General features: G+C 37.3%; 2 protein-coding genes across 2 annotated transcripts; one reads left to right on the top strand and one right to left on the bottom strand.

Annotated features, from left to right (window-relative positions):
• Positions 1-5,416: 5,416 nt before the first annotated feature.
• w (eye pigment precursor family transporter white) lies at positions 5,417-21,640 on the top strand. The gene is made up of 6 exons (XM_017087005.4): positions 5,417-5,645; positions 17,778-18,051; positions 18,521-19,175; positions 19,718-20,033; positions 20,365-20,496; positions 20,895-21,640. Exons 1-6 carry the CDS (start codon positions 5,574-5,576, stop codon positions 21,507-21,509), a joined length of 2,064 nt encoding a protein of 687 aa, XP_016942494.1. The 5' UTR covers positions 5,417-5,573; the 3' UTR covers positions 21,510-21,640.
• On the bottom strand, positions 10,217-11,404 carry LOC118878177 (uncharacterized). Its single transcript, XM_036819900.3, has 3 exons — positions 11,298-11,404; positions 10,761-11,239; positions 10,217-10,700 (listed from the first exon to the last, which is right to left on the bottom strand). Exons 2-3 carry the CDS (start codon positions 11,148-11,150, stop codon positions 10,422-10,424), a joined length of 669 nt encoding a protein of 222 aa, XP_036675795.2. The 5' UTR covers positions 11,151-11,239; positions 11,298-11,404; the 3' UTR covers positions 10,217-10,421.
• Positions 21,641-21,651: the final 11 nt, after the last annotated feature.

Raw genomic sequence — 21,651 nt, 5'->3', positions numbered from 1 at the left:
TAAGGCACAAGCCGCTTAAAAACAGATTTGCCATCTCGTTTCTTTTTGAAATAAATATTCAGCCATAAACGAATCGAAAATTCACTGCGAAAATCGGCTTAATTATATTTAAGACGCTTAAATATATATTTTAGAATTTATTTTAAGCTTATTTATTTAGTTTACCTTAAGTGGAAATTTTATATCAACTTATTGGACCTTTTTAAACAAACAAGCACACTTTCAAAATGATATATACCTTTTTTTTGTTGGTTACTAAAAATCATGAAAAACAAAAATCTTAAAAATAGAACGTCGAGCACTTACTTAAAATAATGTTTTAGTTTCTAAATTTCAGTGTAAATAAGAAATATACAACTAAATATTGACTGAATACCTACCTTGAACTGCTAACTTAACTTTAACTGTAATTACTTGAGTTAATTTTTAGAACTCAGGATAGATTTAACCAATATAGAATCCTGAAACCCAGGCATATATGCTCTCGAACTGTTTGCAACAGCCCAAGAACAATCAGAAAATTTCCGAAGACTTAAACTTTTGCCCCATTTCAAGTTTCTCGTCCTCTACCGCCGCACACATACACTGCAACAAATAACTGGCAGTTAACTCGCATTCCTGACTCCTCAGCCATTGTGCCATAAAGCAGCGCAACTGTTGCACAGATGAGCATAAAAAAAAGGAAAGGAAAAACATGGGGAAAAGCGCAGGAAAGGCGGGAAAAGCCACTTGGAGGAAGCTAGTTAGCTAGAGAGAGAAACAGCAGAGCCTGTTGCCACATAAACAGCAAATTTTATTAGATTACACATACGCCGGGTAGTCCCACATGGGGAGGGAGAAGCCAACTGCATCGCTGGGAAAATCCAGAGGCGGAAAATGTGGGGAGTGGCTGGGGAAAGCGAGGAAAGTCGAAAGCGAGGAAAAGCGAAGTCAGAGTGCAAAATTTTTATGACTCCCAGCGGATGTTTTGATACGTTTTTATGAGACGCGCGCGTGCTGTAAGCGAACGGCGACTTCCGCTCGCCATAGGCCTCGTCTATAACTCCAAGCCCGGCCCCGCCCCCTTTCAGGCCACCGCCCCACCTAAAAAACACCCCGCCCACTTTTCACATCCAACAAACTGACACTGCCTTATCGCACTGCTGAGCATTTGCTTGATGTTCTCTAATAGAAAACGGCAGGAAAATCGAAAACAAGATGGGAAATAAATTATGCTGATTTCAAATGCCCTAAAACTTAAAAATATATATCTTTACCCTTAAAAAAAAACAATGTTTATCCAACAAAAATAGAGCCAGAACAAAACAAAATATATCATTTTTAATTCCATTTAAAATACATTTTTGAACTTATTGACTTAGGACTTCCATTACATATATAAATATATATTGAATAATTATAAATCACAATTAATTTTATAAAGAGGATATTGCTCAGTGATTTAAATATATATATATATTGTTATAAGCCATTGATTTCAAAAAATCTTGATCACAAATGAGATAATCTATTTTTAAGGAACTATTCCACGCCTTATAGAATATTTTTCTTTTCTTAAATTCAAAACAGCCCCAGTTAGGGCAAAAAAGGGAATATATACATGCATCTAAATATTTGCCCGACTGTCTTTCGCATTTATTGCAGGACGACCAACTAGGCGAAGATTGAAGTGATTGCCATGAAGTCGAAATTGGTTCTGACAGGGAAGTCGGTCCTTTGCATAAACAAATTCATCGGCAGTTGGCAAAGGAACTCGAATTGATGACACATAAAAGCGAAGTGGGAGCAAAATAAAATGAGGGTGGGCGAAAAAAAAAAAAAATGGACCAAGGAGCTCGTAGAATTTTATTTACCCATAAATGGAGGAAAAAGAGGGTTAAAAGGGGTTACTTTAAGCCAACATAAGATTTTTCATTCCTTTTAATAAAGTTTCCTCGTCTTGGAGTCCCCATTATTGAATGCAAATAAACAACCAATAGCATGCTTTCGGATATCTAAATCAGTCTTAACGAATTCGTATCGTGTCCAACTTTTTCACAGCAGATCTCGGCTAATTTAAATCCAGTGAAACCTAGGAGAATCTTAAAAACTTTTCCCTCACATCTTTCTTGGCATTTCCCCATAAATCTCTTGCCTCGATGGCTGACAAACGTTTAACTCCATGGCTTCGCCGTCATTTGGTTTGAAGTTGTGGGACTAACTAACTATGTGACCCGAACCCATAACACATTCCTCTCTTTAAAAGTTACCCAAACTTTGGCAACGGCCCTCTTACATTATCCTCGGTGCGGCAGAATGGCTCTGGAAAAACCTTTAGCTCCCCAAAAACTCGGAAAACCCCTTTTCCCCAACTGAAAAGCCCCCCCCCCACCAATTGCCACTTTTTCCATGGAGCATACTTTTTGGGCATGGCAAATGGCAGCGCTGATTTACTTTGCAATTACAGCCAACTGAGGGCCTGAGATGAAAGAGGGCGGCTGGGAGGGGGGGGCTTATAGATGGGGGCGTGGCTGGGTCTGGGTATAAGGGGGTCTAAAGCAATGAACTAGAAAGCTGTCTGATTAGCGTACAGCTAGGAAAAGTTTCTCCACTTATACATACACACACACAGATTTATTGAGCCCGCTGTCCGCGTCAATAATTTGCATGGGTTAAACGTACAGAGGCAGGAAGATCACAAAATCCGGGGGTTAAGTCAACCTAGACCCCCTTAACCCCCTCATGCCTGACTTCCTGTGTCAATGCCCAGTGATTTACCTATGTACATAGATAAGTATGTGTGTGAGTCCAGGAGAGAGTGTAAAAGCGTGTTTGAGAAAAAACTTTCTACACTTCAGCTCAAGTTACTTCTAGTTCGCTTTTTTACCAGGGTATGTATAATATCAATAGATTTATAGTTTAAAGTATCCTAATAACTTCATAAATTGTGAAAACTGATGCCCACTTGATATTTCCGCTTACACATCCATTGAAATATTCAATATAACTTTACAAACTTTAATAAAGTAATAAAACAGAAATAATTAAGAGTTTTTCAAAATACTTATACACTTCTACCATACAACAATGAGTCATATTAAATAATTAGTTACCAACATCTTTTCAAAGAACTGCATTAAGCAATTAATACATTTTAGTAATATCAAACAAAAACTCAATTACATTTGATTGAAACATATTTTTCGATTACATGGCTAATAAGAAAATTAGGTTAAAGCAACTCTAAAAAAATAAACTCAATTTTAATTCAAGTAATTAACGTTATTATTGATTTAAAACGCATAAAAACGGCAAATCAATTAATTTCTGAATACTTAAAGAGCATTTTATAATCGGCTTGTAGCCCTTTTTTTTATATTACTATTTTTTAGCTCTTTTGCTGCAGCGAAAACCGAGTGACAATAAATTGTTAAGTGCAGAAAAAGTTTATAGCCTTTGAGTGAGGTGAATGATGGCTAACACACACGAACACGAAGTTTAAGATGGGCCAAACCCGCTCTAAGCTCAACTCAAACCCTATCGGGGGAAGCCCCTGAAGTGCCACTGAGCGAAAAACTCAGTTAGTAGGCGAAAATGAGTGGGACATTGCCGCTTCTTTGTTGTCTGGCTGAAGATCGCTTTACAAACGAAATCCCTCACGGATCGAACACACAGGGTACTTTGTTGAATAGACTAGAAAAATAGATTGTTTCGATGTAAAAGAGCTTCTATGGGGAAAAATGAGAAATTTCAGAAACAGTAAAGACTTCAGTTATGGTACAGTAAAACTTAAGGTCGATGGCATAATATTATGCATTATGTTAGTACCTAGGAAAGTAATGATAGTATTTTTCGTATTCCTTAAAAAAGGGTTTTACAGGAGAGTCCATACATTCTAAATAAACAATGTACGATTTTCAGAAAATATTATGTTTGTCAATATATTAGTAACTTATGACATAAATAAATTTAATTTGAATTTTATGATCCAAAACTAACAATTTAAATTAAATGTTTTGTTATTTTAATCGAAGTTTCTTTTGCAGAAAATTGCACTTTAACCTACTGAAGGCATGTACCATTTGGAAATTAAAAGTTTAAAAGACTGGTTTTTATTATTTAAATTATCTATAGGAACTAAATAAAACTGAAGAACATTTTAATAACATAAAACAATTACACACCATATGAATTCTTCATTAATCACAATATGAAAATATATAAGATAAGCCTATGAAAAATAAAAGGTTAATTTTACGGAATCAAAATTTAAGGCGTCGTAATAAGCCACATAAATTGAGGGAAAAAATATAAATAGGCTCAGTAAACTGTCAAACAAAAGCATATTCATTTGTAATTCACTTAATCGTCGTTAGCAAATTAATTCTCCGAAATTCCGGAACTGCAACTGTTAACCTGTTACCCCATCGGCCGTGAAAACGATATTGACAGCCCCCGGAAAGGCCGTCCTTGTCCGGATCCATATCCTGGGCCAACTGGTCCGATGATGAAGATTGATAATGTCCGGACAGCTGATGGCGGGTGCCTGGGACCTGAGATGAGGTGCTAACGATGACGACAACGACCAGAGTGTCCAAAGTGCGGAGCTGGGTGTACGGGAAACGGGGCCGGAGTTCGCATCATCAACAGTCGCCGGTCGTTTGATAAATCATGCATGCAAAGTACAGTGCAAACCCCCGAAACGGGACGACAACGGGCGGATTAACATGACTTCTCTTATTCACGATAAGAAGGCGTCTTTCCCTCTCTGCCTAATCAGCATTCAAATACAGGCACTCTGCTTTTCAGGTGGGGTATTATCATAGTACCGGAAAGGTGGTCGAGTTTTTCATATATCATAAAATGTAACATCCTTACTAGTTTAATTTAAAAAAAAAAATGTTTTTGACCTTATAATACCCCATTCACAGGCCTTAATTTTTAAGTTAAGAAATTAATTTATATTAAATGGGATTCTATTATTCTATTATCATAATACCAAAAAGGTGGTCGAGTTTTTCAGGTATCATAATATTTAACATCTTTACTAGTTTAATTTTAAATGCTAACTTCTTGTTTGAAATAACCATTAATAGACCTTAATTTTAAAGTTAAGAAATTCGTTTACATTAAATTCAGTTATATTTCTTTCTAAATATAAACCTATATCTTTTTATTACATTTTTCTTGTTCTGCTCCAATAACTTATTCACAATGTATTTAGTATTATTTTGAAAGACCCAAGGGTATTAGGAGTACCACTCCCATGGGGTTCCTCCGATTATCTCTCACTCGAAGCGTCATTCCACTCAAAGTCAACGCTGGTCGCCTCCGTCTTGTTAGCACCGGCATATTGCCGTCTCTTTCGCCGCCAGATCTCCTATCTCTTTCGGCTCTGTTGTCGCATTACCTAGCGTCAACGTCCGCCTTCAGTTGCATTTTGTCAGCGGTTTCGTGACGAAGCTCCAAGCGGTTTACTCCATCAATTAAACACGAGTTGCAGTGCCAAAACAATACTCGTTTCTCTTATTTACTTTTTTTTGAGTGATTGTTTTTGGGTGGGAAAGCAGGGGATAGACCAGAAAATCCCTGCGATGGGCCAAGAGGATCAGGAGCTATTAATCCGCGGCGGCAGCAAACACCCATCCGCCGAGCATCTGAACAATGTGAGTATAATCCATAGATCTTTAGGAACTGCGATTGCAACATCCAATAGTCTGCAGCGTGAGAACGGCGGCCCACAAAAGTTCAAAACCGCAATTGCGCAAGGAAATATAACCTAAAACAAATAGTGCTTATAGCTGTGATCCAAATAATATCAGTTTCCGCATGCTAAAAAAACATTTAAAGTACTTTCAATAACATTTTTAAATAGCTCCTAAAATAGGAAGATTTAACTAAGCTTTAACTAGCCTTCTTTTAATATTACAATAATTGGTTTACAAATTTAATCATTCGATTTTGTAAACATTCAATATATATTATATATATATTATTATATATTTTTCTTTTCCTTACAAAATTTTTTTTAATTTAATTTGTTTTTTACTTATGTTATTTTGAACACAGCTGTATTATATTATGATAGGCGTTGCCCAAAGCATTTTGAGTAAATCAAGATTGTTTTTTTGGTCTCCTTAGAATTTAAAGGAACAAACAAAGATTTAAAATAGTTCTCAAGAAGTATTATTGCTATATGAATCTATCTAAAGTAGATGCAAATAGTAGATTACATGTAGTGATGCATAACAAGTGGAGAGGCGGTTTGGATTATCAGCTTAAGTTGGCCAACAACATTTCTGGGTGTCTATAGCTCTGGGGAGACTTGAGATACAAGATACTGTATCCGTAGTATCGTTTTCTATTTGCCTATCTGCATCTCCTACATGATCTTAAGACCTCGCTGTTTGCCCGTCTCGCTGGTCTGAAATGTACAATCTGGTCTTATCTGGGTCATTATTTGACTAGACGAATGCTTTAGGTTCAGCATCTGATATCTCGGTATCTTTGTATCTTGCTTCGAATTCTTGGCACCTCGGCTTGTATAACAAGCAAATAAGTGAGTAGGGTATGTCTTCCCCTGGAGCTCTTTTTAACAACTTTGAAAAGTCTCAAAAAGTTCTACAGGAGATAGGAAATTCTTATCATTTTGGGAAAAAATACATTAAAGCTGACAAAGTAATAAGAAATTGAGTTTCATATTTAAATGTCATTGAATTTCATAATGAAGGTTAAATTTCATCAAATTTAGGTATAATACCTTATGTTTAAGAACTGTTCCTATGTTCTTTTATCGAGTGGTCGTGAACATTTCCGCCGAATAATTATGCCTCATTCAGTGTTTTGTTCGCATCAAAGTGAATGACTTTTGAGTGCACTCATTAGCCACTCGCACACTCGACAAAATGGGGGGAATACAACAAATTGAGTCGCTTCTTCATTCAGTCATTTCAATTTGTCAAGTTCATCAAAAAGGCGCCGGGTCCCCGCCTTCCCCGCGCAGCGCCATCTGGCGGCCCGAATTGCCTCCCTGTTTTGTAAGTAATTCAAAAATAGCACGCAAAGTAAGAAGTAAGCGAAAAAATTAAATAAATATGAAATGTAGCATCTTTCGCTACTTATTCCCAAAAAATATATATAAAAGAAAATAAAGAAAACGGGGAGAATAAACCAGAGACAGAATGATAAGAAAACCCAGTGGGAAAGGGACGCTGAAAACAGAAAGAAAGAAAAACTTTTTAATAACATTTTTCGGCCTCATTTGTTGTGAAAACAATTTTCCCAGGTCTGAGACTTCTCTCCCTCTCTCTCTGACTCTTTCCCCCACCATCTAGCCGTCCCGCTCTGCTCGAGGAGTGCCTGAAAACGGATATTACATTTTTTCGCGTCTACCTCTCGCGACGTCACCCAATTTTGGTTTTTTTCTGGCAAAAGTCAGCCCCAAAAACTGGACACTGAGTGCCTAGAAAAATAAGCATCCAAAGCATCGCAGCAGAAGATTAGCAGAGAAGACTCTTTAGAAACGATTTTTTTAATATTAAAACTACCATAGTTAATATTTATTTAATAGGAATTTTTAATCACTTTATTAAGCTTTATATGGTATTTGCTAAAATAGCCTTCAGATCAAGATACAAAATTATACAAAAAAGTAAAAGATTTATTAAAATACATTATTTTTACTTCAACTTTACAATATAAAAAAAAAAATAAATACACAAAATAAAATTTCATAGATTTTCCCTTGAGTAAAATATTTTAATCGATGTATTTATTTGTTTAACTTACAATTACATCATATTCTATCATGTATTTATGAAAAATATTACATAATGTTTCAAGACATAAATAAGAAGTTTAATAATTTCAAAGGACTCTAAGAAAATTCTTTTTTCCGGGCTTACCTGTAGTGAGGCGCTGAATGCAAGGTGGACATTACTTCTTTACATTTCTGCTGGCTTTTATTGAATGTCAGCTTTTTATTTGGCCCTCCTTCTTTGGATTTTGCCTTTATCATTTGCTTGCATTTTTTTGCCTAATTTTTTATGATTATTTATACAAATTATTATGAGAGCAGCGGTGGATAAAATGTTTTCCATATTGTGGCCATCATTTTGTCTTGTTTTTCCATTTTTTTTCTTGCCTGGACGCCAATTAGTGGATCCCTGTTATTTATGCTTTGCCCCAGGCCAACGCGATGGCATGAAACCCCACAAATGGAAAACAGAAAATTGTTTATGAAAATGAAAATATGCGGGGGAGCGGAAGTGGTGTGGGGGCGGAAATGTGTGGGGGGGTGGTTTGATTTGACCATACCGCAAACGTCTTCGGTTACCGCCTTCTCAAAAGGGAAGCCCCACCTGGGCGAAAACTGACAGCTGAGTGGGTTTGGCAACCGCTTCACCCATAAATAAATAATGTTCATTTCTCACTCACTATAGTTTTAGATAATAATAATATAATAATTTTGATTTATCAATCCTATAAAGCCCCATAATACAAAACATTTTGGTTTATTTATTATTATATCTATATTATTAAATCACTTAAGTACTATGATAACCAGAAATCAGAGTCTGCATTTATTTTTGACCCATTTTCACATGAACATTTTTGTTCTTAACTTAGTTAACCATTTTGCTATTCATGTCTGTTGCTTTCATAGATACTTCCCCTAGGAAAGCCATGAATTTGTTATTTCAAATAGTTAATCAGCTATTCATTTCGAAGCACTCGTATGGAAAATCCCCTTTGAAAGTATATAAATCGAGTGGATGGACTCAATTCGCCCAAAACTTTTGGCAAGTAAATATTCATGGCCGAACTACTCGCTCCACTCATTTATAAAGATTGGGACCCTACACCCCAACAAAAAAACCCATTTATATGGCCAAGTATCCTTAAAGTTTTATATTTAATAAAAACAAAGCTGACTGGGCTTAAAGTCCCCAAACGAAAGCCAAAGATGCCGGCGATTTACACTCGCAATTGTCTTATGAAGTGGCAACACGGTGGACCCTTGCCACGCCCACCGCCCTACGCCCTACGCCCTACGTCCCGTGACCCAGCCCCCCCAGCCCCGCCCACTTTCAAGGCCGTCAGCCAACAGGCCTAATTTCCACATTTTAAATAGGCCCCGCCATCACCATCGCCATCGACTCTTTCGGGAAACTTGGAAAACTCGGTACTTGGGCATTTTTATTAAACAGATGGGCGCCTTTGGAAAACTGAGTGGGGGGTTAAGGCCCGAAAACAGGGGTGGCGAGGGCAGGGATTAGCCAGCCTAGCCAAGATTTATGCACAGACGCCATCATTTTTATGGACGAGCGCCGTGAAATTGAAAAGTTTTTAGCTTGCAACCTTTACAAGATACACTAGAAAAATTTTTTTTTTTGTTGTATAGCATATTTATTACATAGGTTACAAATATTTATAATTTTATTATATGTGTAATATGTGTAAATTGGTCAGAAAATAAGTTTTTCTTGAGTGTTGTGTTATTTAATCCAAGCAGTCCAAGAAAATCTGAATTCCAAAAAGACATTCATAGTAAATAATATTTGCAATCCCATTCGAAAAGCCCCTCCACAGCACTATTTTCTTGAGGTTTTCCATTTCATTGTTTTTGAGGGTGGAGAATTTGACTTCTGACCTGCCATAAAACACAGAGGCCACTCAGCTTCCGACTGCGGCACCAAACCCTCCTTTAGACGCTAGTATGGAACTATGGGTGAAAGTATGGGGTTATCTTCCCACTCTGGTACCATCGGGGTATGCTCTACACTGGTCGACATAAGTATTTTGACAAAACAAAAGTTAAATATACTCATAATTTGAACTTACTTCTTATAAACTTTTGGCATCAATGGAAAGGTAATTTAAATGCCGTTAGAATGATACAATACATTTCCTAACCCATTTAGTACTTATTGAAAAGGACGAATTTGTGTAAACATCTACTTTTAAAACTTTTTTCCTCGACCTGAAAACTCAAATTTTTTGATGCAAAAAGTTTCTTCAAACAAAAATAATAGTATCTACAAAAAGAATTTTTCAAAAATCATTTTGCATATATTTTTTATGATTTTTTGAAAATGTTTAGAAACTTGAATTGAGCCATATTTTTCTTTTTTTCATAAAAATTTTTTCCGACATTGTCCCCTTCAAAAAATCATAAAAAAAAAACTATGCAAACTATCAATTAGTTGTTCCGAGCAATCATTATGTACTTAATTGGTTTGTTATGATGTATGTTTATTTATATTAAAGACAAATATCTAATTCAATGAATTAAGTTTAGAATTGTCCGCATTGTAGTGTTTTTGTAACGTAACGTGAGAAGTAGGCATAGTTTAAGTTTGAGAGCGAGCTACATCTTTGGCAAGGTGAGCAGGAGCCCCGTAGTGACAGGACGACGTCATGACCTGGTTCGGAGTATAGTTTTACATCTCCTGGTCCTGGTCTTGTGCTTTCAAAAGCTTTGGCTTCTTAGCCTGTGGAGCGAACGTATCATCTACCGTATCCTGGGAATCGCGCTTTAGCAAGGAATTTGCTTTAGACTGTTTCTGTTCCTCCTCGGATTGGCGAAGAGCTTCGGGTGAAGCTTCTTCCTCCAGGTCCATGTGACAGCCCAGCTGACGGACGTTAATCTGATCCCCGGATTGGCGAAGAGCTTCAGATGGTGGTTCTTCCTTCTGCTCACGGCCCACCGCCGACAGTCCCTGTTCGGAGGACACCTGGTCGTCAGTGTCGCATGTTTTAGTGACAAGGGTTACACTAACCTGCTGATCTGCGTCGATTTTCTTGGGGGATTCCTCACCCTTGGAGTCCTTCTCCAGGCCCTTCACATAGGTGTTCGAAGGCGGTTCCGCCTCGATCTCCGGCTTTTCACCCTTGCCGGAGGTAGTCGCCATCTCGGGAGCTGCAATTCCGGGCTTCTCGGACCCGGTGGCTACGGACATGATTGGAATCCCCGAGTCCATTGATGCGCTGTTTCCCCCCTTTTGGTTGAAGGAGTCGCCGGAGGTAGCCGCCGCCTCGGGAGCTGCAGTTCCGGGCTTCTCGGACCCGGTGGCTATGGTCATTATTGGAAACCCGGCCTCCATTGGTGCATCATTTTCCCCCTTCTGGTTGAAGGAGATATCATTATCTAAGTCGGGCATGTCGGCCATATTGTTCACGTGTGCAAAGTTTTTGCTGGCTGATTGTTTTTAAAACGTCGTCTCGGTGATCCTTACCGCTGCTGAAAACCACTTAGCACCTTGATCCAACACCCCAAATAGATTAATTAGGGATTATACAAGTTTTAATGCACTTACTTTCAGTGGGAACCAATTTCACGTTGCGAGAAAATAATTTTTATAATTTAATATCTTGACAGATATTTGACAGACACTTAGTGTGGACGCACACAATTGGAGTTTGCCAGAATCAGGGTTGCCAGATTCCTGCGAGTCGATAATCCCTTAGCATATTCGGGCACACTTATCATATCAGTAACGATTCTCAAAAATAATAGCTTCCACTCATCTTTGGCTTACTTTCAAAACTTGAAGGGTGGTTTTCAGTGGCTACAAGGATTACTGCTGACCGATGGTAGATATCCGAAAAGAGTTTGATTCCAATGGGATCTTCGCAAGGGGGTTTCTGGTGTTGCTGTTGCTAATCAGCCCGATTGAATTTGGTTTTAGTCCAATTATCTTAAGAATTGAATTTTTGGTCGGGTATAAGAATAAAAATCAAGGAAGGAAGCTAACTTCGGCAAGCCGAAGTTTCTATGCCCTTGCAGGTCGTTCTCGTGGGAGCATTGTATTTTCAGAAAACTAAAAACTAATAAAAGAAATTTCAATTTACTAGCGTGTGTGTTAACCGAAAACGAAAAATAACGGTTTTTGTATTATTTTGATTTTAATTAATTAACTGGTCGTTCCTATGGCAGCTACATATATGATAAAGTCGGATACTCTACGATTAAAGGGCGTAATAAATCAACAATTTGTAGTGGACTTGCAGCTAAAGAAATATTAAATGTAATAAAGTAAATTGAAAAATGTAAATTGAAAATCCTTTACGATAGGTTTTATCAAACGAAAATTGCTAACGCAGAAACCTTTTGGTGTTGCTGGGAAATTTGACGCCGACAGTTCAGTGGGATTTGTTTCTCTGCTTGATTTGAAGCTTTATATATTGTCGGGCACTGATTTAATTAGAATTAATTAATTTAATTTAATTAGATTAGAACTTTGAACAAAATTTATTTTGATCAAACGACTATATCACATAGGTGCCATAGGAAGTGAAAATAAGTAAGAAAATGAAAAATTTTAGCCTCTTTTTTTAATCATTTTTCCCTCTTCTATACAGTATAGCGATTTAGGTGTAAAAATTGGACGACTAAATCCTATAACCGTCATGCACTCAGAAAAAACGGATAGAATTTGTTCGGCTTCTTTCATTTTTTGTAAGAAGGTAGCTCTGTTTTTTTTTTGGGATTCAGATTTTGGTCAAAAATACTCATTTTTTTGCGGTTTTTCAGTCGTAGTTTAGCCAAAACAAGGCGCACATCTAAAAGAAAGACTGTTTTGAGCAGCTTGCTAAAAATGCTATCGATTCCTATCACTTTGAGGAACATTTATTTTTTGACCCATTTTCTCATTTTTTCTAAGGGGGTACATCGGTTATTTTTGCGATTCAGATTTTGGTCAAAAATAGTCATTTTTTAGTGGTTTTTCAGTCGTAGTTTAGCCAAATCAAGGCGCACATCTAAAAGTAAAACTGTTTTGAGCAGCTTGCTAAAAATGCTATCGATTCCAAACACTTTGAGGAACATTTATTTTTTGACCCATTTTCTCATTTTTTCTAAGGGCGTACATCGGTTATTTTTGGGATTCAGATTTTGGTCAAAAATAGTCATTTTTTAGTGGTTTTTCAGTCGTAGTTTAGCCAAATCAAGGCGCACATCTAAAAGAAAGACTGTTTTGAGCAGCTTGCTAAAAATGCTATCGATTCCTATCACTTTGAGGAACATTTATTTTTTGACCCATTTTCTCATTTTTTCTAAGGGGGTACATCGGTTATTTTTGCGATTCAGATTTTGGTCAAAAATAGTCATTTTTAAGTGGTTTTTCAGTCGTAGTTTAGCCAAATCAAGGCGCACATCTAAAAGAACGACTGTTTTGAGCAGCTTGCTAAAAATGCTATCGTTTCCAAACACTTTGAGGAACATTTATTTTTTGACCCATTTTCTCATTTTTTCTAAGGGGGTACATCGGTTATTTTTGGGATTCAGATTTTGGTCAAAAATAGTCATTTTTTAGTGGTTTTTCAGTCGTAGTTTAGCCAAATCAAGGCGCACATCTAAAAGAAAGACTGTTTTGAGCAGCTTGCTAAAAATGCTATCGATTCCAAACACTTTGAGGAACATTTATTTTTTGACCCATTTTCTCATTTTTTCTAAGGGGGTACATCGGTTATTTTTGCGATTCAGATTTTGGTCAAAAATAGTCATTTTTTAGTGGTTTTTCAGTCGTAGTTTAGCCAAATCAAGGCGCACATCTAAAAGAAAGACTCTTTTGAGCAGCTTGCTAAAAATGCTATCGATTCCTATCACTTTTAGGAACATTTATTTTTGACCCATTTTCTCATTTTTTCTAAGGGTTATTTTTGGGATTCAGATTTTGGTCAAAAATAGTCATTTTTTAGTGGTTTTTCAGTCGTAGTTTAGCCAAATCAAGGCGCACATCTAAAAGAAAGACTGTTTTGAGCAGCTTGCTAAAAATGCTATCGATTCCTATCACTTTGAGGAACATTTATTTTTTGACCCATTTTCTCATTTTTTCTAAGGGTTATTTTTGGGATTTAGATTTTGGTCAAAAATAGTCATTTTTTAGTGGTTTTTCAGTCGTAGTTTAGCCAAATCAAGGCGCACATCTAAAAGAAAGACTGTTTTGAGCAGCTTGCTAAAAATGCTATCGATTCCTATCACTTTGAGGAACATTTATGTTTTGACCCATTTTCTCATTTTTTCTAAGGGGGTACATCGGTTATTTTTGCGATTCAGATTTTGGTCAAAAATAGTCATTTTTTAGTGGTTTTTCAGTCGTAGTTTAGCCAAATCAAGGCGCACATCTAAAAGAAAGACTGTTTTGAGCAGCTTGCTAAAAATGCTATCGATTCCTATCACTTTGAGGAACATTTATGTTTTGACCCATTTTCTCATTTTTTCTAAGGGGGTACATCGGTTATTTTTGCGATTCAGATTTTGGTCAAAAATAGTCATTTTTTAGTGGTTTTTCAGTCGTAGTTTAGCCAAATCAAGGCGCACATCTAAAAGAAAGACTCTTTTGAGCAGCTTGCTAAAAATGCTATCGATTCCTATCACTTTTAGGAACATTTATTTTTGACCCATTTTCTCATTTTTTCTAAGGGTTATTTTTGGGATTCAGATTTTGGTCAAAAATAGTCATTTTTTAGTGGTTTTTCAGTCGTAGTTTAGCCAAATCAAGGCGCACATCTAAAAGAAAGACTGTTTTGAGCAGCTTGCTAAAAATGCTATCGATTCCTATCACTTTGAGGAACATTTATGTTTTGACCCATTTTCTCATTTTTTCTAAGGGGGTACATCGGTTATTTTTGCGATTCAGATTTTGGTCAAAAATAGTCATTTTTTAGTGGTTTTTCAGTCGTAGTTTAGCCAAATCAAGGCGCACATCTAAAAGAAAGACTGTTTTGAGCAGCTTGCTAAAAATGCTATCGATTCCTATCACTTTGAGGAACATTTATGTTTTGACCCATTTTCTCATTTTTTCTAAGGGGGTACATCGGTTATTTTTGCGATTCAGATTTTGGTCAAAAATAGTCATTTTTTAGTGGTTTTTCAGTCGTAGTTTAGCCAAATCAAGGCGCACATCTAAAAGAAAGACTCTTTTGAGCAGCTTGCTAAAAATGCTGTCGACTCCTATCACTTTGAGGAACATTTATTTTTTGACCCATTTTCTCATTTTTTCTAAGGGGGTACATCGGTTATTTTTGGGATTCAGATTTTGGTCAAAAATAGTCATTTTTTTGTGGTTTTTCAGTCGTAGTTTAGCCAAATCAAGGCGCACATCTAAAAGAACGACTGTTTTGAGCAGCTTGCTAAAAATGCTATCGATTCCTATCACTTTTAGGAACATTTATTTTTTGACCCATTTTCTCATTTTTTCTAATGGTTATTTTTGGGATTCAGATTTTGGTCAAAAATAGTCCTTTTTTAGTGGTTTTTCAGTCGTAGTTTAGCCAAATCAAGGCGCACATCTAAAAGAAAGACTGTTTTGAGCAGCTTGCTAAAAATGCTATCGATTCCTATCACTTTGAGGAACATTTATTTTTTGACCCATTTTCTCATTTTTTCTAAGGGGGTACATCGGTTATTTTTGGGATTCAGATTTTGGTCAAAAATAGTCATTTTTTAGTGGTTTTTCAGTCGTAGTTTATCCAAATCAAGGCGCACATCTAAAAGAAAGACTGTTTTGAGCAGCTTGCTAAAAATGCTATCGATTCCTATCACTTTGAGGAACATTTATTTTTTGACCCATTTTCTCATTTTTTCTAAGGGGGTACATCGGTTATTTTTGCGATTCAGATTTTGGTCAAAAATAGTCATTTTTTAGTGGTTTTTCAGTCGTAGTTTAGCCAAATCAAGGCGCACATCTAAAAGAAAGACTCTTTTGAGCAGCTTGCTAAAAATGCTGTCGACTCCTATCACTTTGAGGAACATTTATTTTTTGACCCATTTTCTCATTTTTTCTAAGGGGGTACATCGGTTATTTTTGCGATTAAGATTTTGGTCAAAAATAACATTTTTTAGTGGTTTTTCAGTCGTAGTTTAGCCAAAACAAGGCGCACATCTAAAAGAAAGACTGTTTTGAGCAGCTTGCTAAAAATGCTATCGATTCCTATCACTTTGAGGAACATTTATTTTTTGACCCATTTTCTCATTTTTTCTAAGGGGGTACATCGGTTATTTTTGCGATTCAGATTTTGGTCAAAAATAGTCATTTTTTAGTGGTTTTTCAGTCGTAGTTTAGCCAAATCAAGGCGCACATCTAAAAGAACGACTGTTTTGAGCAGCTTGCTAAAAATGCTATCGTTTCCAAACACTTTGAGGAACATTTATTTTTTGACCCATTTTCTCATTTTTTCTAAGGGCTATCGGTTATTTTTGGGATTCAGATTTTGGTCAAAAATAGTCATTTTTTAGTGGTTTTTCAGTCGTAGTTTAGCCAAATCAAGGCGCACATCTAAAAGAAAGACTGTTTTGAGCAGCTTGCTAAAAATGCTATCGATTCCTATCACTTTGAGGAACATTTATTTTTTGACCCATTTTCTCATTTTTTCTAAGGGGGTACATCGGTTATTTTTGCGATTCAGATTTTGGTCAAAAATAGTCATTTTTTAGTGGTTTTTCGGTCGTAGTTTAGCCAAATCAAGGCGCACATCTAAAAGAACGACTGTTTTGAGCAGCTCGCTAAAAATGCTATCGTTTCCAAACACTTTGAGGAACATTTATTTTTTGACCCATTTTCTCATTTTTTCTAAGGGGGTACATCGGTTATTTTTGGGATTCAGATTTTGGTAAAAAATAGTCATTTTTTAGTGGTTTTTCAGTCGTAGTTTAGCCAAATCAAGGCGCACATCTAAAAGAAAAACTGTTTTGAGCAGCTTGCTAAAAATGCTATCGATTCCAAACACTTTGAGGAACATTTATTTTTTGACCCATTTTCTCATTTTTTCTAAGGGCGTACATCGGTTATTTTTGGGATTCAGATTTTGGTCAAAAATAGTCATTTTTTAGTGGTTTTTCAGTCGTAGTTTAGCCAAATCAAGGCGCACATCTAAAAGAAAGACTGTTTTGAGCAGCTTGCTAAAAATGCTATCGATTCCTATCACTTTGAGGAACATTTATTTTTTGACCCATTTTCTCATTTTTTCTAAGGGGGTACATCGGTTATTTTTGCGATTCAGATTTTGGTCAAAAATAGTCATTTTTTAGTGGTTTTTCAGTCGTAGTTTAGCCAAATCAAGGCGCACATCTAAAAGAAAGACTCTTTTGAGCAGCTTGCTAAAAATGCTGTCGACTCCTATCACTTTGAGGAACATTTATTTTTTGACCCATTTTCTCATTTTTTCTAAGGGGGTACATCGGTTATTTTTGCGATTCAGATTTTGGTCAAAAATAGTCATTTTTAAGTGGTTTTTCAGTCGTAGTTTAGCCAAATCAAGGCGCACATCTAAAAGAACGACTGTTTTGAGCAGCTTGCTAAAAATGCTATCGATTCCAAACACTTTGAGGAACAATTATTTTTTGACCCATTTTCTCATTTTTTCTAAGGGCGTACATCGGTTATTTTTGGGATTCAGATTTTGGTCAAAAATAGTCATTTTTTAGTGGTTTTTCAGTCGTAGTTTAGCCAAATCAAGGCGCACATCTAAAAGAACGACTGTTTTGAGCAGCTTGCTTCAATTGCTATCGATCCCCATCATTTTAGGCACAAGAACTATAATTTTTTTAATTTTTTTAAAATTATTTTTTGACTATTCCTATGGGAGCTATAGGATATTGTTAAAACATCATACAATTTTTAAAAATTACCATGGTTTTCCATTTTTGGACTTCTTGCAATTTTTACACTTATATGTAATGTATATGTAATGTAATATGTATATCATAAAAATATTTTTATTTTATTTTTATTAAATATCTTATACTTGCTTGGGTCATTATAGTTTTGATTAAGATTTCGGTTTCTGTTTTATAGGGTGACAACGGAGGAGCTTCGCAGAGCTGCATCAACCAGGGCTTTGGGCAGGCCAAGAACTACGGCACTCTGCGGCCGCCCAGTCCGCCGGAGGACTCCGGATCGGGAAGTGGTCAGCAGGCGGAGAACCTCACCTACGCCTGGCACAACCTGGACATTTTCGGGGCGGTCAATCAGCCGGGATCCGGATGGCGGCAGCTGGTCAACCGGACACGCGGACTATTCTGCAACGAGCGACACATCCCGGCGCCCAGGAAACATCTCCTCAAGAACGGTGAGCTAATTGCTATTAGCAAAAAATATGTAATACAGTAAAAAAATTGAAAAAAGTAAAACAATGCGTTTTAATGTAGGTATTTAATAATACAATTTTTCAGAATCGACAACGCATTTATTTAAATATATTATATTTTAAAATAACACATTAAACATTAAATAATTTTTTTATCAGCACATTTTAATGCATTGTTTTACTGTTTTCAGATTGAGTTTTCTTTTTTATTCAATTAATAACGTTCTAAAGAATTTTTATTATATTTCACCATGTTTTAAAAGGCTGAATACAACATTTATATTCAAATAATATTAAAAACTTCTGCTATACTATATACAATTTACTTCTTATGCTAGTCTTGTCATTTTTTCATCAAGATTTGCAACTTAAATAACAATATGAAATACAGAAATATATTAATTATTAGAAATATATATTCTCATTTTCCTGTGCCCACAATGATCTGCAGTTTGCGGCGTGGCCTATCCGGGTGAGTTGCTGGCCGTGATGGGCAGTTCCGGGGCCGGGAAGACGACCCTGCTGAATGCCCTGGCCTTCCGATCGCCGCAGGGCATCCAGGTGTCGCCGTCCGGGATGCGACTCCTCAATGGCCAGCCGGTGGACGCCAAGGAGATGCAGGCCAGATGCGCCTACGTCCAGCAGGATGACCTCTTCATCGGTTCGCTGACGGCCAGGGAGCACCTGATCTTCCAGGCCATGGTGCGGATGCCACGACACTTGACCTACCGACAGCGGGTGGCCCGGGTGGATCAGGTCATCCAGGAGCTGTCGCTCAGCAAGTGCCAGCACACGATCATCGGAGTGCCGGGCAGGGTGAAAGGTCTTTCGGGCGGAGAGAGGAAGCGACTGGCCTTTGCCTCTGAGGCCTTGACCGATCCACCGCTCCTCATCTGCGACGAGCCCACCTCCGGACTGGACTCCTTCACCGCCCACAGCGTCGTCCAAGTGCTGAAGAAGCTCTCGCAGAAGGGCAAGACCGTCATCCTGACCATCCACCAGCCATCATCCGAACTCTTCGAGCTCTTCGACAAGATCCTGCTGATGGCCGAGGGCAGAGTCGCCTTTCTAGGCACTCCCAGCGAAGCCGTCGACTTCTTCTCATAGTGAGTACAGTCTGTTTAGGGGTCCATTATTAAAAAATTATTTTAAAATATATATATACCAATATTGTTCTCTAAAAAACCTATAATTATTAACAATAAATAGCTTAATAATAAAACAATTTTCTATGTTCCCAATTCCTTATTTCTTTTCGTTTTTCTAATTGGTTTGGAATTTTTGTTTCTTGTTCATACTTTAAATAAAAAACATCTAACTTTAATTGACTAAACTTAGTTTTAAGAAACATTTTAAATTTATTGCCTTTTTGTACTTACATTTCTTGACAACTTAGGATTATTAATAACAAATATATACAAATATGGAAATATATTTTTTATACTTCTCGGCGACCTATGCTGTATCTAAATGGATTGTTAAATACTACAATATTTTTTGAAATACTTCTTGGCACCCTAAAATTGTTTTTAAATTTTTATTAACACATTTGATGTTCACATAACTAAAAAACGCTCCTTAATAATTTAAATTTAATATATTAAAAGGATTCTTAAGTGCTGAAACATGTTTTTTATATAATTTCCAGTGTGGGAGCCCAGTGTCCCACAAACTACAATCCAGCGGACTTTTACGTGCAGGTCTTGGCCGTGGTGCCTGGTCGGGAGATCGAGTCCCGGGATCGTATCGCCAAGATCTGCGACAATTTCGCCATTAGCAAAGTGGCCCGGGATATGGAACAGTTGCTGGCCACCAAAAACTTAGACAAGCCACTGGAACAGCCGGAGAATGGCTACACCTACAAGGCCACCTGGTTCATGCAATTCCGGGCTGTCCTATGGCGATCCTGGCTGTCGGTGCTCAAGGAACCACTCCTGGTCAAAGTTCGACTCATCCAGACAACGGTGAGTGGTTCCAGGGGAAACAAATGAAATGTCAATATATCCTAAGCAAACTAAACATTTAAAAGTAGCCCGACCTTTTCTTTCATATATACTTACACAAAATTTAAGAACAATTCTCAAAAATACATTTTTTTTATTTATTTAACATTTGTTTTATTTTTAAGTATTATTTTCAAGTCTCAACAATTCAATATTTCATTTTGTTTATCGTTTTTCAACAAGTAGATGACGTGAAATTTGTACTGGTTTTAATAAAAATACATTTTGTTAAACACACAAAATTAGTTTAAATACTAGATTTTAAAGATACAAGTAATACTATGATTTCCAGATGGTTGCCATCTTGATTGGCCTCATCTTTTTGGGACAACAATTAACGCAAGTGGGCGTGATGAATATCAATGGAGCCATCTTCCTCTTCCTGACCAACATGACCTTCCAAAATGTCTTTGCCACGATTAATGTAAGTTTTGGTATATCTGTATTAAATATCATAATTTTATAAGCTTATATATTACTTAGCTTACCTTATGGCGTATTAAATAATTTAAATTTCATTAGTTAGCACCTGAATAGGTTACATACCTTAAGAGTCATAAGTGTCACAGTTGCAGTCCACAGGTATATCCTGTAAAACTCCACATGCATAGACATAATATCGTTGGAGCTATGTATATAGATCATTTTCGGAATCTTCCGATCAACTGATTCATCTAGAGCACGCATTTGTAACTATTATTATTTTAACTATTTAAACTAAATACTTTTGATTACGCCTTAAGGAAAGCTAAGCTAACCACCTTTTCAAACTCTCGTAACATTCGACTAATTTTTGTTGATCTTATCTCGATTTCGGTTTAGGTGTTCACCTCAGAACTGCCAGTTTTTATGAGGGAAGCCCGGAGTCGACTCTATCGATGTGACACCTATTTTCTGGGCAAGACGATTGCCGAACTGCCGCTATTTCTCACGGTGCCGTTGGTCTTTACGGCGATTGCCTATCCGATGATCGGCCTGCGGGCCGGAGTGCTGCACTTCCTCAACTGCCTGGCACTGGTCACCCTGGTGGCCAATGTGTCCACGTCCTTTGGATACCTGATATCCTGCGCCAGCTCCTCGACATCGATGGCCCTGTCCGTGGGTCCGCCGGTCATAATACCCTTCCTGCTGTTTGGTGGCTTCTTTTTGAACTCGGGATCGGTGCCGGTATACCTCAAATGGTTGTCGTATCTCTCATGGTTCCGGTACGCCAACGAGGGCCTCCTCATTAACCAGTGGGCAGACGTGGAGCCGGGCGAGATCACGTGCACCTCGTCGAACACCACGTGCCCCAGTTCCGGCAAGGTCATCCTGGAGACACTCAACTTCTCCGCCGCCGATCTGCCGCTGGATTACGTCGGTCTGGCCATCCTCATCGTGAGCTTCCGGGTATTCGCCTATCTGGCTCTACGACTTCGGGCCAGGCGCAAGGAGTAGCCCCCACAGCTCCCTAGTTAATTCATCTTTTTTTTTAAAACATTATTACTATCGTGTTTATTGTTTATTGCCGCCCACAAAAGCCATTGTAATTCAGTTTGTGTCAATAAAAACAAGGTATGACTTATAAACCCAGATTTTT

This window comes from Drosophila suzukii, chromosome X (assembly GCF_043229965.1).
Source record: "Drosophila suzukii chromosome X, CBGP_Dsuzu_IsoJpt1.0, whole genome shotgun sequence".
Taxonomy (NCBI): domain Eukaryota; kingdom Metazoa; phylum Arthropoda; class Insecta; order Diptera; family Drosophilidae; genus Drosophila; species Drosophila suzukii.
The sequence above is the reverse complement of the archived record's forward strand: the minus strand, read 5'-3'. Positions and strand labels throughout refer to the sequence as shown.

Excerpts from the sequence above, each read along its gene's own strand:
- w (XM_017087005.4), top strand. The coding sequence starts at position 5,574 with ATGGGCCAAGAGGATCAGGAGCTATTAATCCGCGGCGGCAGCAAACAC. Across the intron at positions 5,646-17,777 it reads CCGCCGAGCATCTGAACAAT|GGTGACAACGGAGGAGCTTC; the intron begins GTGAGTATAATC and ends TCTGTTTTATAG. Across the intron at positions 20,034-20,364 it reads TTCGACTCATCCAGACAACG|ATGGTTGCCATCTTGATTGG; the intron begins GTGAGTGGTTCC and ends TATGATTTCCAG.
- LOC118878177 (XM_036819900.3), bottom strand. The coding sequence starts at position 11,150 with ATGGCCGACATGCCCGACTTAGATAATGATATCTCCTTCAACCAGAAG. Across the intron at positions 10,701-10,760 it reads AAATCGACGCAGATCAGCAG|GGACTGTCGGCGGTGGGCCG; the intron begins GTTAGTGTAACC and ends TCCTCCGAACAG.